Source organism: Nerophis ophidion, linkage group LG04 (assembly GCF_033978795.1).
Source record: "Nerophis ophidion isolate RoL-2023_Sa linkage group LG04, RoL_Noph_v1.0, whole genome shotgun sequence".
Taxonomy (NCBI): Eukaryota; Metazoa; Chordata; class Actinopteri; order Syngnathiformes; family Syngnathidae; genus Nerophis; species Nerophis ophidion.
In genome coordinates this window covers 55,555,954-55,570,713 of record NC_084614.1, presented here as the reverse complement: position 1 = coordinate 55,570,713, position 14,760 = coordinate 55,555,954, and the positions used below count along the sequence as shown (strand labels likewise).

At 35.5% G+C, this 14,760-nt stretch overlaps 1 protein-coding gene across 2 annotated transcripts in view; it reads left to right on the top strand.

Moving 5' to 3' along the window:
- Positions 1–12,317, top strand: part of LOC133551601 (protein phosphatase 3 catalytic subunit alpha-like) — a 72,930-nt gene extending 60,613 nt beyond the window's left edge. Inside the window, exons 12-14 of one of the 2 annotated variants that reach the window (XM_061898492.1) lie at positions 1,352–1,449; positions 4,123–4,173; positions 7,365–12,317. In XM_061898492.1, coding sequence (XP_061754476.1) covers positions 1,352–1,449; positions 4,123–4,173; positions 7,365–7,543 — 328 coding nt within the window. In that variant the 3' untranslated portion in view covers positions 7,544–12,317. The remainder of the gene's footprint in view (positions 1–1,351; positions 1,450–4,122; positions 4,174–7,364) is intronic. The other variant, XM_061898493.1, reaches the window with a different exon arrangement.
- The last annotated feature ends 2,443 nt before the right edge of the window (positions 12,318–14,760 follow it).

Genomic DNA, 14,760 nt, shown 5'->3' with positions numbered 1-14,760 from the left:
TTCTACATACAGCTATGAATAAAAACTAAAAGAAACATACACACTGTAGTGTGGTCAATTATGATCAGCTTCAAATAAGGTATTGATTCAACAATATGTTTTTGTAATTTTCAGTGGTGTTGCATAGTACAGAAGGCATATTTTTGTGAATCAAAACGACATATTTTATCTATGTCGCTGTACAATGTGTGCCCGGTGTAAAGGATGCTAAGCGGTACATAGTAGGCGTCTTTAACAATTTCCAGAGCAAGGACCCCTGAAATGATGGAGAAATAGAGCGGGTGTTCCCGTTTTATCTTTAGACTTGTGTTTTAACAAACTGGTCCAAAAGGTACCTTGTAAGTTATTGTGCAATACAGTCATCCCTCTTTATCGCTGTTGATTTTTCCAGACAAGAATTTCTGCAAAGTAGGGATTGATTATAGAGCTCCTTTTTTCCTAGCTAGAACATAAAAAAACTGTATACGACCTTTTAAATATGTTCTTTTTTAACATTATGAGAGCCCTCTACACATGAAATAACACCATTTAGTCACTTTTACACACCTTTATTCCAATTTATTAATGCTGTCTGAGGCTGAGCCAATCAATGGTCACGATACTGAACAGCAGGCTCTGATTGGTTTGGTCTCATCTAATGGCCAATACTACTTGAGTATTGATATTTTTAGTTTGTTTAGCCATTTCAATGCTTGAAAATACTTCATTTAGGACCAAATAATTGTAAAATATGCTTTAAAAAAAATTTAAGTATCCCAAAACAGTCAGCGATGTGCTAAAGCCGCAATATTTGAAGCGCAATGTGGCGAGGGATGACTGCACATAGATATTCAAAGAATACAAGATAATGCTGCTATTGGCTAACTGGCAACTAGAGCAGGAGTCGAAAGCTATCTTGAACGCTAACATGAATATAATAAAGTATATTACATGTTTTTATTTGAAACCTGAAGGGTACAGTGAGAAAAGTGGCCATGCTGCTACTATTTATAAACTACACTACAGTGTGTTGGATTCATATTTTGTGTTTTTAAAGACATTTAAATGTGTGGAACAATTGCAGAGGCAACATAATAAAAAAAAAGTATTATCAACCAAAAATTTTACAACCCCCTGCACTACCTCTGCCGTTGAAAACCTAGCTGGTATTTAATATGTATACGATCTTGAGACCCAGCATCCTCTGCAGTGGACATTTGTCTTTGGTCTTTTGTCAGAGTCACACATACGTCCACTGCAGAGGACGCTGGTTCCCAGGAGTTTCTGTGTGCATGATGGGTGTTAAAAGTCAAAAGAAGGGCGTCAATATTTTTCGACAAGCTTCAGAGTCTGTGATCTGTGATTCCTGCAGAGAGGAGAGTGAAAATGTGTTGACGCTCAAGGGCCTAACGCCCACTGGCATGCTGCCGAGCGGGGTTCTCTCTGGGGGCAAACAGACGCTGCAGAGTGGTGAGTACAAGCCTGAAGATAAGACTCTCTTCCGTCCTTTTTTCCCCTCCATCTTTTCTTACTGGACGGTTATCGCTGTCTGAAAAAAGTATGAAATAGTTCCTGAAATGTCTTCCTAACTTCAGTAAATTATTGTTGATTAAAAGGGGAATCTCAGTGCATTCATTCGATCTCAACTGGACTGTTTGGTTTGTCTAAGAAGATTTTTCGCCTCTCATCAGGCTCCATCCATTCATGTTCATAGACTTAGATTGGTCAGATCTAGTCTAGAATAGAATAGAATAGAATAAACATTATTGTCATTATATTTGCATATAACGAGATTAAAGTCTAGCGGTTGGTACCAAAACCCCAAATATTTATACTCCAAAACCAGGAGGGTGTGCATGGGCAAAGATGGTTTTTCCCTATCGCAGTGAGAAAAACAACTGTTGAGATGCAAATCTAGCAATCCTACTGTCAAAGCCAACGATAGTCCCTGAAGTGTGATTTCCCCTAGTTGCTTTGAGGTATTGTTTGGCAGACCACTAACGCCCAAAATACATGTAATATTTACGTATTAATTTCACAACGTTTACTTTTCCTTTCAAGAATAACATCACTACTAATAATGGCAGACTTCATGAGCAACAAAAACAATTACTTTGGGACAAATGAGGATCCACGACCCTATATTTTTAAACTTTGTTATATGGAGGATGAGCTACACATTTTAGAAGCTGCTTGGTGAAGATATCCAGCTTTTTTGAAACACTAAGCCAGTGGTTCTCAAACTTTTTTCAGAAGTGCCTCCTCAGAAAACATTTGTCTCTCCATATACTACCATAATGACCAACATTAAAATACAGTAGTAGGCCTAAGTATTCATTAAAAACAAGACAGACATTTTGTTTACCAATTATATATAATATTTTTGACCACTGCAACATTACACGCAGTTTTAACAGTAATACTGGGTTAGTATATAGGTAAATAAAATATTGTACTTTAATAAAGTGATTATTGTGTATACCAGTGGTCCCCAACCTTTTTGTATCCGCGGACCGGTCAACGCTTAATAATCTGTCCCGCGGTCCTTTTTTAATTTTTTTTATTTTCTTTGTCATGAAAAAGGGCGGTTTTTGTGGTTGGTGCACTAATTGTAAGTATGTATTGTGTTTTTTATGTTGATTTAATTAAAAAAAAATATATATATATATATATATATATATATATATATATATATATATATATATATATATATGTATATATATATATTTTTTATTTTTTATTTTTTATTAATAAAAAATTCTTCTGCGGCCCGGTACCAATCAGGCCACGGCCCGGTGGTTGGGGACCACTGGTGTATACTACTAGATGGTGTTCACATAACACTAGTGGTACGCTTACCAAAGTTTAAAAATCACTGCAGTAAGCATCATGCAGCAGTATTGCTTATAATGCTAAACAAGAAATACAAACTATGAACATAATAAAACAATCACTTACTGTACAATGTCTGCTCTCACTCGGATGCCGACTGATGGGATGTTCCTATCTTCCTGTTTAGATGAAGAATAAATCATAGTCATCCCGCCGGTTAAAAAAAAAAAAAAAATGCCCCAAACAAGCATTTTTCGGCCTCGCCATCTCCGGGTCTAAGTTGGATGTCAAAGTTGACCAACTTCTCGGTTTATGACTACAACCTGGCATGATTTGTGATGGGTTTCACCAACTCAGAACTGGTGCAACAGCAACAGCTCAGTATGTCAATATATTGTAGCAGCATAAGATAGTTAGCGCTCTGTGATCACAGCGCCGCTAGAATTAGTTCCTTAACGTTAGCACTTGTAATAGTAATAATGTAAATGGAGTATTGTTGGCAGTTTTTGGATGTTATTTTAGAGGGCTTTATGGGCGGAATAGAGTAGTCCCATTAGCTGCATTGTTAGCAACCTCGTACTCACCGTATTTTACAAATTAGAACGCATCGAAAAGAAAAACATATGTATTCTTGTCTTATATAGAGATTGTGACTGATGGGCAAAATTCTTTTAACGTTACTTTTTTACACAAAAGATGCTCAGTAATCAAGTTGACATCTGTTCTCACTTTTTAATCTGGGTCTGATCCGCACACCCAAAAATAGATGTGTTTGGATTTGACTTTAGTGAACAATTTAAATGATTACTTTCCTTTGATCTGGAATTGTTGATATCAATGTGGTGAGTGAGTTGTGTAAATAAAAGGAGCTTCAAGATGTAAGTTTAGAACATGTGTGTAAAGGTTTGGCGAGATGCCAACAACAAACTGATTGAACTGAATAATCCAATGTTTTTTATTTGGTATATCACAGCATATCATAGTCAACCATAGAACCATTTTTATTTATGATCTAACCTTTGACCTGTTTGACTTTTAGGATGTCACTTATTTGGGGCATTTTGGTCCATATCCGTATGCCTCGATCACGCTCGTTGTTTTCCCTACATGAATTGTTTGACCTCTGACCTCTTTTCAACTCTTCAAATCAATGCATGGCGTCCCACCAAGTTTGGCTCCCATTGCTACAATGAACTCCATCCTGATCCTAACATTTGAGCTGCCTTTTCGAGCTGGGTGGCTGCTGCCTTTCTGACATTTGCATGGCTTTATCCGGAGTAACCTGCTTCCCTCCTCCTCCTCCACCCCCAGCCACCATTGAGGCCATTGAAGCCATCGAGACGCATGATGAGGACAGAGAAGGTAAACCTGTGTGAGCCCCCAGTGTCCCCCACCCCTATCCCCTTTGCCCATATCGTCCTAGTATATGGGTTTCCTTCTTCCATCTTCCTGGTCTTCCAACTCTCACTGACGCACCTCATGGACATATGCATCATCTCACACACATTATTATTATTATTATCATTCAACATTGCTTTCTAATGGGTGTATGTATGGCCAAGAAGGGCATTTGAAAGGGGGGCAACATTTAGAAAAGGAAACACACATCTTAAGCAATACAGTAGAGAAACATGCAAGACAGTTTCCATGGCAACTTGATGCTGCATTGTCCAGTATTGACAAAATTGTTTGAGATGATGGGGTAGAATATGTTTTTAGATAGTACTTTATTGATTCCTTCAGGAGAGTAATTAAAACTCTATGAAAGTGTTCCCTTTTATTTTAGCAAAATGTTCATTAATAATAATTATATTAATAATAATTCATGATAAATCCCATTTACTACATATAGTACTTTTTAGATACTCAATATATTTGATACATTAATATTAATGTATTCATAGTTTTGAATAATATATCATCATGTTAATCTCTTACCTTAATTTTTTTTTAACAAAGAAAGCCTGTGTGGTCTTTTAATTGTTGTGTTTTATTTTTGCAAAGAGAATCAAATATAGCAAGAGTATTAAAGGTTGAAATGACAAAGAGATATTGTTCTAATCGGGGGTGTCCAAACCATTTAAAAAAAAAAAAAAGAACAACAACAAAAAACACAAAGGATGCGGCGAATCTTATTAAATGCAGTAAAATGGCTTTAAAAACTGTATGTCTATACTGCTAGTGTCAAAACAAAAACATTTCGAATGACTCACGATTCCTATTTTTAACGATTCCTAATCCATTCCAAAAAAATGTTTATCAATTAAAAAAAAAGTAAAATAAAAATAAATAAATTAAAAAAAATATATATATATATATAAATTTTTATATATACACACATATATATACATCTACACAAATGTATAAATATATGTACACACATATATACATCTATACATATGCATATATACAGTACATATATATACACATATATGTATATATATATACATATAGATATAAATATATACACATATATATACACACATATACATAAATACATACATACTGTATATATTTATACATATATATACACACATATATACATATATGCATATGTATATATACATATATACACATATATAAATATATATATATACATATATATATATATATATATATATATATATATATATATATATACACACACACATATATATACATCTATACATATGTATGGATGTATATATATATACACATGTATCCATCCATACATATGTATATATTCATATATACGTGTATATCTATACATATAGATATAAATATATACACACATATACATACATACTGTATATATATATATATATATATATATATATACATATATATACACACATATATACATATGTATACATACATATATATACACATACATAAATATATACATATATATATATATACATATAGATATAAATATATACACACACACATATATATATATATATATATATATATATATATATATATATATATATATATATATATATATATATATATATATATATATATGTATATATATTGTATTGTATTTTTTTTTCATCTCTCCTGTCCTACATTTAGAATATCACCAAACAAAACCAGTTTTCTTTAAAGTAATATGTAGTTAATCATAGAACTGGCACCCAATGTTAAGTACTGATTTTGAATCGAGAATTGCTCTGTATTGAGAATCGATTCTTAATCGAATCGTTACCACCAAGAATCGAATCAAATTGAATCGTGTGGTGCCCAAAGGTTCAAAGTCCCGCTATATACAGGGTGTCCCAAAAAAATTACATAATTTTAAAAGCAATTATCGTAAAAACTACTCAGTCTAGCACAATGACATTGAAGAGTTTTAGTGTTGAACATCATAAGTTTATTCTGAAATCAATTTTATAAGTGTTAAATATGTCCACCGCCTGTGACACCGCACACGTCATGTTAGTAGTTAAGGTCTTGCCATACATGCTAAAATTATCAGTGGGGAAATTATTCTCTACTTGAGTTGAGATGCAAACTAAGACAAAGTGTTTTATGTGTTTGCTTTTTTTAATGATGTCCTATATTTCTACATGTTTGTGGTGTACAGTCATTTGTTTTTTCAACGGCAGTTGTTTTTAAAGTGCTAATAATAAAGTTGTCATGGTATGTTATGGTGTTATTAGGGCTGTCAAATTTAAGAAGTCACCGCATGTCATTATCACATAAAAATGCATAAATGTCAAGTAATCACACAAATGCATTTTGAGCGCATGTGCTCCTTTATATTGATGGATACCTGAATGTCGACGTGGGATATTATGTGCAAAGATGAGTGAGGAGGCTTCGACTCATGAGAAATTTCACTTCACAATACACCCCGTCGGGACTTCAGAAAAAATAAGGTATTTTGCAATAATTGAAGCTATGAATTCTCTCCAATGTTTCAAGCAAAAACATGCTTTGGAGGCATGCTTTAGTAAGAGCAACAACACTGGTATAGTATACCTGCAACAATGTTGTCAACAGAAGTACCAAGATAAGTTACATCTTTGTAGTTACTGATTGATCATGAATAACATAAAATCAAAAGTGTGATTTACCTGATTTAAAAAAATTTTTTTAAAAAAAGGCAAAATGGTGTTTGATTACTGTTATTTAGTGCCGGGCTTTTTATCTTGACATTGTGTCTTTTTGTTTGGTTTTTCCCCATGTTTGCTGTTTTTCTTGTTGTTGTTTAATTTTATTTCTACAATGTTCTGTGGGTCTCAAATGGACGCCAGGCCTCACTTTGGACACCCCTGTATTCCGTAGTTCAAGTTCAGTCGGTACACCGGCAATCTAAAATCTCATTGGCAAAATATGCTGCTTTTACAAGGACAACTATAAATACATGGTGGTAGACAACAACAGTGTACTCCACTGGGCGGCATCCAACTGTTTGATACATGATACAATTATGTAGGTGTACTTAATGTTGTGGACAATGAGCGTGATATCTAAAAATGTGTCGTGCCCAACACTAAACAATATTTAGCCATAATTATCCAACTGTGAGTCTGATCTCCCGCTTTGGCTTCTCTCCTCCTCCCCAGCCATCCGTGGCTTTTCCCCGCAGCATAAGATCACCAGTTTCGAGGAAGCCAAGGGTCTGGACCGCATCAACGAGCGCATGCCCCCTCGCAAGGATGGCGTCAACCACGTGGGTCACTCGATGGGAAAGATGAATATGTCCGAGGCGAACGGCACGGATGACAACAGCAACATCCAGTGAGCCTCGGTTGGTGGTAGTTGTGATGGAGGTAGGGGGGGCAGCAGCAATTTTTGCGGGTGTTGCCCGTGCAGTGAGACATTGCCAAATCGGAAATTCAGGCCTCAGATCATAGAAACACAAACGGGCCCACAGCAGATAGACAGAGGGTGAAATCTGCAGCTAATGTAAAAGGAGCCCAACGGTCATTTGTTTGGTGACAGCATGTCGTTGCACAGGTGGAGCAGGCTGGGGGCTGCAGTGTGCGTCCAAGTGGTGTCTGTTACCTCCCTCTGCTCTATTACAGACTCTGTTCGACCTTGACGGAAGACATAATTGCAGTATCCATGCCATGCTGAGTATTTTACTCTTTTTTTTTTAAAGTACTTATAACGAGCTACTCACAAACTCACAGCTCAAGGATATCAGTCTTGTTTTCAGACTATTAAAACAATCTCACAACACCTAAGGAATGGGGGGGGGGGGGGGGCAGAAAAATAAATGTGTTAACAGTGTGGCAGCATAGAGCGTTATCTGGCAAGGAACCATATTTGATTACTTCACACTGGATTCGTCACTATGAGGCAGTGGAACCAGCATATCAACAATGACAACTGATAATTACTAATCATGGAGACTTTATAAATACTGTATGCAGTGTGATTTTAGTGCTTTTTCCAGCAAGGTACCAATTTGATTACTTCCGAATAGGTCCCCTCTCAATGAGACGTGTACTATGTAAATGCTCCCAACAATAAAGTAAAACTCAAACTATCAGAAATAATGTCTGAACTGTAGTTGTAGCATTTTACCCAGCAAACAAATTTGGTTATTTCATACCAGTCTATTGAGCGATGGAATTACAGTCAAACCTTGATTTTCATTTGTAATTTTTTCCAAAAGTCAGACTAAAAACCAAGCAATTTTTCCCACAGGAAATAATGTAAATCCATCCATCCATCCATTTTCTACCGCTTGTTCCTTGCAGCCCATCTCAGCTGCATTTGAGCTGGAGGCGGGGTACACCCTGGACAAGTCACCACCTCGTCGCAAATAATGTAAATTCAATTAATCAATTTCAGACACCCAAAAACATTTTTAAGAATAATTATGGTCAATGCAGAAAACCATGTGAAATAAAAAATAAAATGGATGAATTAACACTTTATATCACTTTTGACAACTCCTGTTTTCGTGAAGCTGGCACCTCTGTACTTAATAGTGTTTGTCACCTTTTTTAATCAAAGAGCTAGGACTCACAACTTTATTTGACCCCGTCAGAGTCAATAAATAAAGCTGGGGTCTGATTGAGACATCAAGACGTGCGATTACTTATTTGGGCAATTGATTTCGCAGAATGATACACTCGCTAAATACCTCGCGCTAAACAGCGTGTGCAATCTCTAAAACAGCGTGTACTATTAGTGGGCGTGTTGCGTGGGATTTACTAAGACTGCATTTGCAATTGGAAAGTGGTGCAGACAGCCTTACTTAAATTGTGTTTACCATACCAGGCATCACCACGGAGACACTGTCATTTACTGTACCTTTAGAAGCAGTCCTGCAATGCATTGACAACAACACCACTTTATTTATTTATTTTTTACAGCTGAAGGTGTACTCATTGAAGAGAGGCTGCACATACTCCTCCTGTAGAGATGGGGAAAAAATCCTCCTTAAATAATTTTTTTTAATACAAAAACAATTTTAATGATATTCTCTGTAAAAAAAACAGATGTCATTAAAAAATAATATCAAATAATGCATCTGGCAATTTTGTCACCTCATAATTCTCCAAAATTAATATGGTGTTAGTATATTTACCTTATATTTTCGCTGAAAAGTCACTGCAGTGTGAGATTAAACCTCCACACGACTCGCCGCCAGTCATCTCCTAGCTACTTGGAAGAGTTGAGGATAGAAAGAGGGGGCGGTGGGACACTTAATCTCCTCAACATCTATCTTAATAAGAGAATGTTTGAAAAGCTTCCATTTTTATATCAAAGTGACATTATTATTTGTGCTCACGTTGGCAAAGCATGACCTGCACCTCGCACATCTTCACTTTCTGGGGGGGTAAAAAACAATCCTCCTCTGCTGAAGAAGCTTCAGCGATCACTCCCGTGTTGCTAAAGGACCGGATCACAGAGGTGAGGAAAAGAAGAGATTTTGGAATTTTTGTAATAATAATAATATATCCTGCTTGTCCAGCACTGCCTGGTTTCTTACCTGCTTGTCTCTGAAGGGAAAGAAGAGATGTGTGTCGTCACTCAGGTGTGCATTAGCGCCCCCTTTTTGTGTATGTTTTTTTTGCACATTTCACAGAGATTTTATGTGTAATATCTACACAAAGAACATGAGAACTAAAAGAAATTCAAAAATAGACTTCGGTATAGATATTATGTCATTTGGAATAGGCAGCAACCCTGACATGTTATTTTAATTATTTAAAAATCATCTAAAAAAAATGTATCTATTTTTTAAAGACGAATCTCACCATGCAACGCCAAGGTGAGCGTTCACACTGTGATCCAGATAAAACAGCAACTGTAAAGATTTTCTTATATCTTGAAATGGAACAAAAAGAACCACTTTTTTTTTTTCTATTGAGTAGATTTTTGAACTTGGAGACCCTAACTTGAAAGGAAACCCTCAATGATCAGACCAAATTAATAAGACACAATCGGATTTGTAAATGTGACATTCACATCCATTATTTTAAGTACTGTCTTTTTTATTTATTTAGAGAAATATCGCGACTCCTTAAAGGGGCTATTTACAAACTTTCCACAGATGCCTGGAGGGCGCTAACTTTTCAAAGTACAGTAGTACCTCAACTTACGAGCTTAATTGGTTCTGTGACAGAGCTCTTAACTCAAAACACTTGTATCTCAAATCAGTGTCTGGATTGAAATAATTTTAATTGGTGCTGGGCCATCCCTAAAACAGCACAATTTTAAATTCAACTTTAAAAAAAATGTGTATAATTATTGTACGAAAATAATACAATAGAATGTGCTACAAACAAATACAGTAGTTTTATGAAGTAAAGTATTGATAATGTACAGTATTTACCTTGGAGCGTGGACTTTTACGGTATCTCTTTCCAGCTCTGTCAAACACACAATCAGCAGCTTTTCCCAATTTTTATGGATACATTTCCGCCGTTTAGATATTGTTTTAATATTCATGGTTGGCCTTATACTTATTCTGCTTCAGTATGGTGCAAACTAGCAGTTCTGCGCAAGATTAAAATTACACAATGAAAAGCATTTCGGAATGCAAGTGCAATATACATACACACAGTGCTAGTTACAAATAAGTGTGCAACGTGGTCAAGTTACAGTATTTTAGCAGCATCATTTAAAGTGCAGATGTATATAAAGTGCATCAATGTAATCATAAAAATAAACTTTGTTGAAGCAATTGTTAGTTGCTTCTCAAGCACTAGTTTTGTGTGTGTGCATTAAAATGTGTGGGCTAGAAAGCGGCGAGTGACAGCCTCAAGGCCAGACTATAATTCCTCTGGCCGACAAGCAATTTGTATATACAAAAAGTAGTACACTAAGTTAATTTTGAACGTGCAAACAGTTTCACATAGATACAGTTTTTCATTACAGCATGTCCGAAACGGGGTAGGAAGGAGCAGAGCTTAATTTTTCCTATTGACAATTTAAAACATAAATCTGTTCTGTTAGACCACTAAAGATAACATAGGATAGCCAGATGTGTTGCTCTTATAATTTTTGGTTTGAAAATTGTTACTGCCAAATGACAAAATCGGTGAGAAACGCAGCTTCATAGAGATTTTTGGTTCCCAGGGTGGTGATATTTCTAAAAAACACATTAAAAAAACTAAACTAAATGTGATGATTTTAATATCACATTTGCTGGTTTTCCATAGTACATCTGAACACTGAGGGTTCCCTTCAAGAAAAGGCAACGTTCTGTATTTTTATATTTCTTTCCACTCCATCTTTCTAGAGAAGAATAAAGGTACAGTATGTGACTTCAAAGACGGACAGAACAGTGATTTTTAAACACAGCATCTATGGTATGGAACGCATCGATGCATGCAGTTAAGTTCCTAATTGTAATGTGAGATTATAATTGTAATACTGTAGTTGTGTTTTTCGAATAGTAAACTTGAATTATTTTACGATTACATTCAATTTGTTGTTTCATTTGTCTTGTTTTTATAACATTTTATAAATAGGCTTCCTTTTTGAGTTACTGTCCATTTTTCATTTGTGTTATTTATTGCCACTGCTTTTAATTTTTCTACTGATTCGTTGTATGCAGGGATGCCCTTCAAAGTTTTTAATTTTTCTGTTGTACTGATGTACAGGAACTGTAATAATAGTGTGAATTAATATAATCTCAGTGAAAAGCTACTTTCAGGCTGCCAAAGCATGATAGCATGGTTTTCAGATGTAAATGAAATGGACACCAAAAGAATCATGTGTCACACTTGCGTTTCAACAAAGAAACATTGTACTGGTTCTATTTACTGCTGATATTACTATTATTGTTACAAGTTAAGCTTTATGGTTATTTTCCTTTCCTCTTGTTCTGGTTCTTGTATGGTCTACATGCATATTTCGACAAACAAATATAATGGATTTGATCTTGCAAAATATTTGATTTTAATATCTCTGCAAATATGTTTTCTTTTGCTGTTTCTTGTTTTGTTTTGTTATGTTTTTTGCATTCAAATTCCTAAATGATACACACATTGTAAGCATGCCCTATGGGACAAATCTCATTTTTTACTCTTGAATAAAATATGCATGAACAAAATCTACAGTCAGTTGATTTTTTATTTGTTTTATTGATTTCACCCATTGATTTCACTCCCATAGAGAAAAGTCTGCCTTTTCAAGGACAATAATGCTCAGTCAATGCAAAAACTTTTGTTGCTTGAAAGTATTCTTAGAATTTATTCTCGTCACTTTATTCCATTTAGTGTCAGCACTAAATTTTTTGAACGAACACTGAAAATATTAGACAAAAATGTACACGTCTTCCCCATTAGAAAATGGTTAATATTAGCACAGGAAGTGACCACTATTCACTATCAATAATAGCTGAGACGTCAAAAAGGGTATAGGGCAGGGATCGGGAACCTTTTTGGCTGAGAGAGCCAATAAAGCCAAATATCTTAAAATGTATTTCCGTGAGAGCCATATAATAATTTTTAACACTGAATACAACTAAATGCGTGCATTTTTAAGTACAACCAACATTAAGTAAGTCTCTTATTCTTTTTACAAACATTGTTATTCTGAAGCTAACCAATAATAAATAAAATACTTCTTACCATTAATGCAACTTCTTGAACAAGTGCGGTAGAAACGGATTAAAATGCATGGGAATGTTTTATATTTTGAATGTTATTTTTAACACAGATTACCAGTAGAATTATTTATTACGTATCGTGTTAAGCAATGTCATCTAAGACAGTGGTCCCCAACCACCGGGCCGCGGCTCGATTGGTACCGGGCAGCAGAATTTTTTTTTTTTTTTTAATAATTTTTTTTTTTTCATTAAATCAACATAAAAAACACAAGATACACTTACAATTAGTGCACCAACCCAAAAAAACTCCCTTTTTCATGACAAAAAAATAAAAATAAAGAATTCTCCCCCACCCCCTGCCGTACCACGGGACAAATTATCAAGCGTTGACCGGTCCGCCGCTACAAGGTTGGGGACCACTGATCTAAGATGTATCTGAGAGCCAGATGCAGTCATCAAAAGAGCCACCAAGGCTCAAGAGTCATAGGTTCCCTACCCCTGGTATAGAAGGTGATTAGTAGGGGTGTGGGGAAAAAATCCATTCGAATTTGAATCGCGATTCTCACGTTGTGTGATTCAGAATTGATTCTCATTTTTTGAAAATTTATTTTTTTGCTTTTTGCTTTTATCAAGCCAACAAAACAATACACAGCAATACCATAACAATGCAATCCAATTCCAAAACCAAACCTGACCCAGCAACACTCAGTAGTGCAATAAACAGCAATTGAGAGAAGACACAAACACGACACAGAATAAACCAAAAGTAGTGAAACAAAAATGAATATTATCAACAATATTAGTTATCATTTCAGCATAGCAGTGATTAAAAATCCCTCATTGACATTATCATTAGACATTTATAAAAATAAAAAAAGAACACTAGTGTCACAGTGGCTTACACTAGTATGGCATTTCATAAGCTTGACAACACACCGTGTCCAATATTTTCACAAAGATAAAATAAGTCATATTTTTGTTTAGTTTAATAGTTAAAACAAATTTACATTATTGCAAACAGTTGATAAAACATTTCATCCATCGATTTTCTACAGCTTATTCCCTTTTGGGGTCGCGGGGGGCGCTGGCGCCTATCTCAGCTACAATCGGGCGGAAGGCGGGGTACACCCTGGACAAGTCGCCACCTCATCGCAGGGCCAACACAGATAGACAGACAACATTCACACTCATATTCAAACACTAGGGCCAATTTAGTGTTGCCAATCAACCTATCCCCAGGTGCATGTTTTTGGAAGTGGGAGGAAGCCGGAGTACCCGGAGGGAACCCACGCATTCACGGGGAGAACATGCAAACTCCACACGGAAAATTCCCGAGCCTGGATTTGAACCCAGGACTGCAGGACCTTCGTATTGTGAGGCAGATGCACTAACCCCTCTGCCACCGTGAAGCCCTCGATAAAATATTGTCATTTACAATTATAAAAGCTTTTTACAAAAATCTACTACTCTGCTTGCATGTCAGCAGACTGGGGTAGATCCTGCTGAAATCCTATGTATTGAAGAAATGAGAATCCTTTTAAATCGGGAAAAAAAATCGTTTTTGAATCGAAAATCATGTTGAATTGAAAAAAAAATCGATTTTGAATCGAACCGTGACCCCAAGAATCGATATTGAATCGAATCGTGGGACACCCAAAGATTCGCAGCCCTAGTGATTAGCAATGCTTATAAAATATTATTTTATTTGTATCTATTCGTCAGAAAGTTATCCAATACATATGTTTTTATTCTGATGTTTTTAGTAAAAAAATAAAATAAAATAAGTGTATTTTTGAGTTGTATCTCAGCACAAGAAGTGACGTCATAAAGATATTTGCTGCGACGCCAACACGGGATGGGGAATGCTTAGCAATGCTTATTTCCTGCCATACGGGTGCAAAAGACTGTTTTGTTTTTATTTTTCAGCAAGTCATCCAACATAT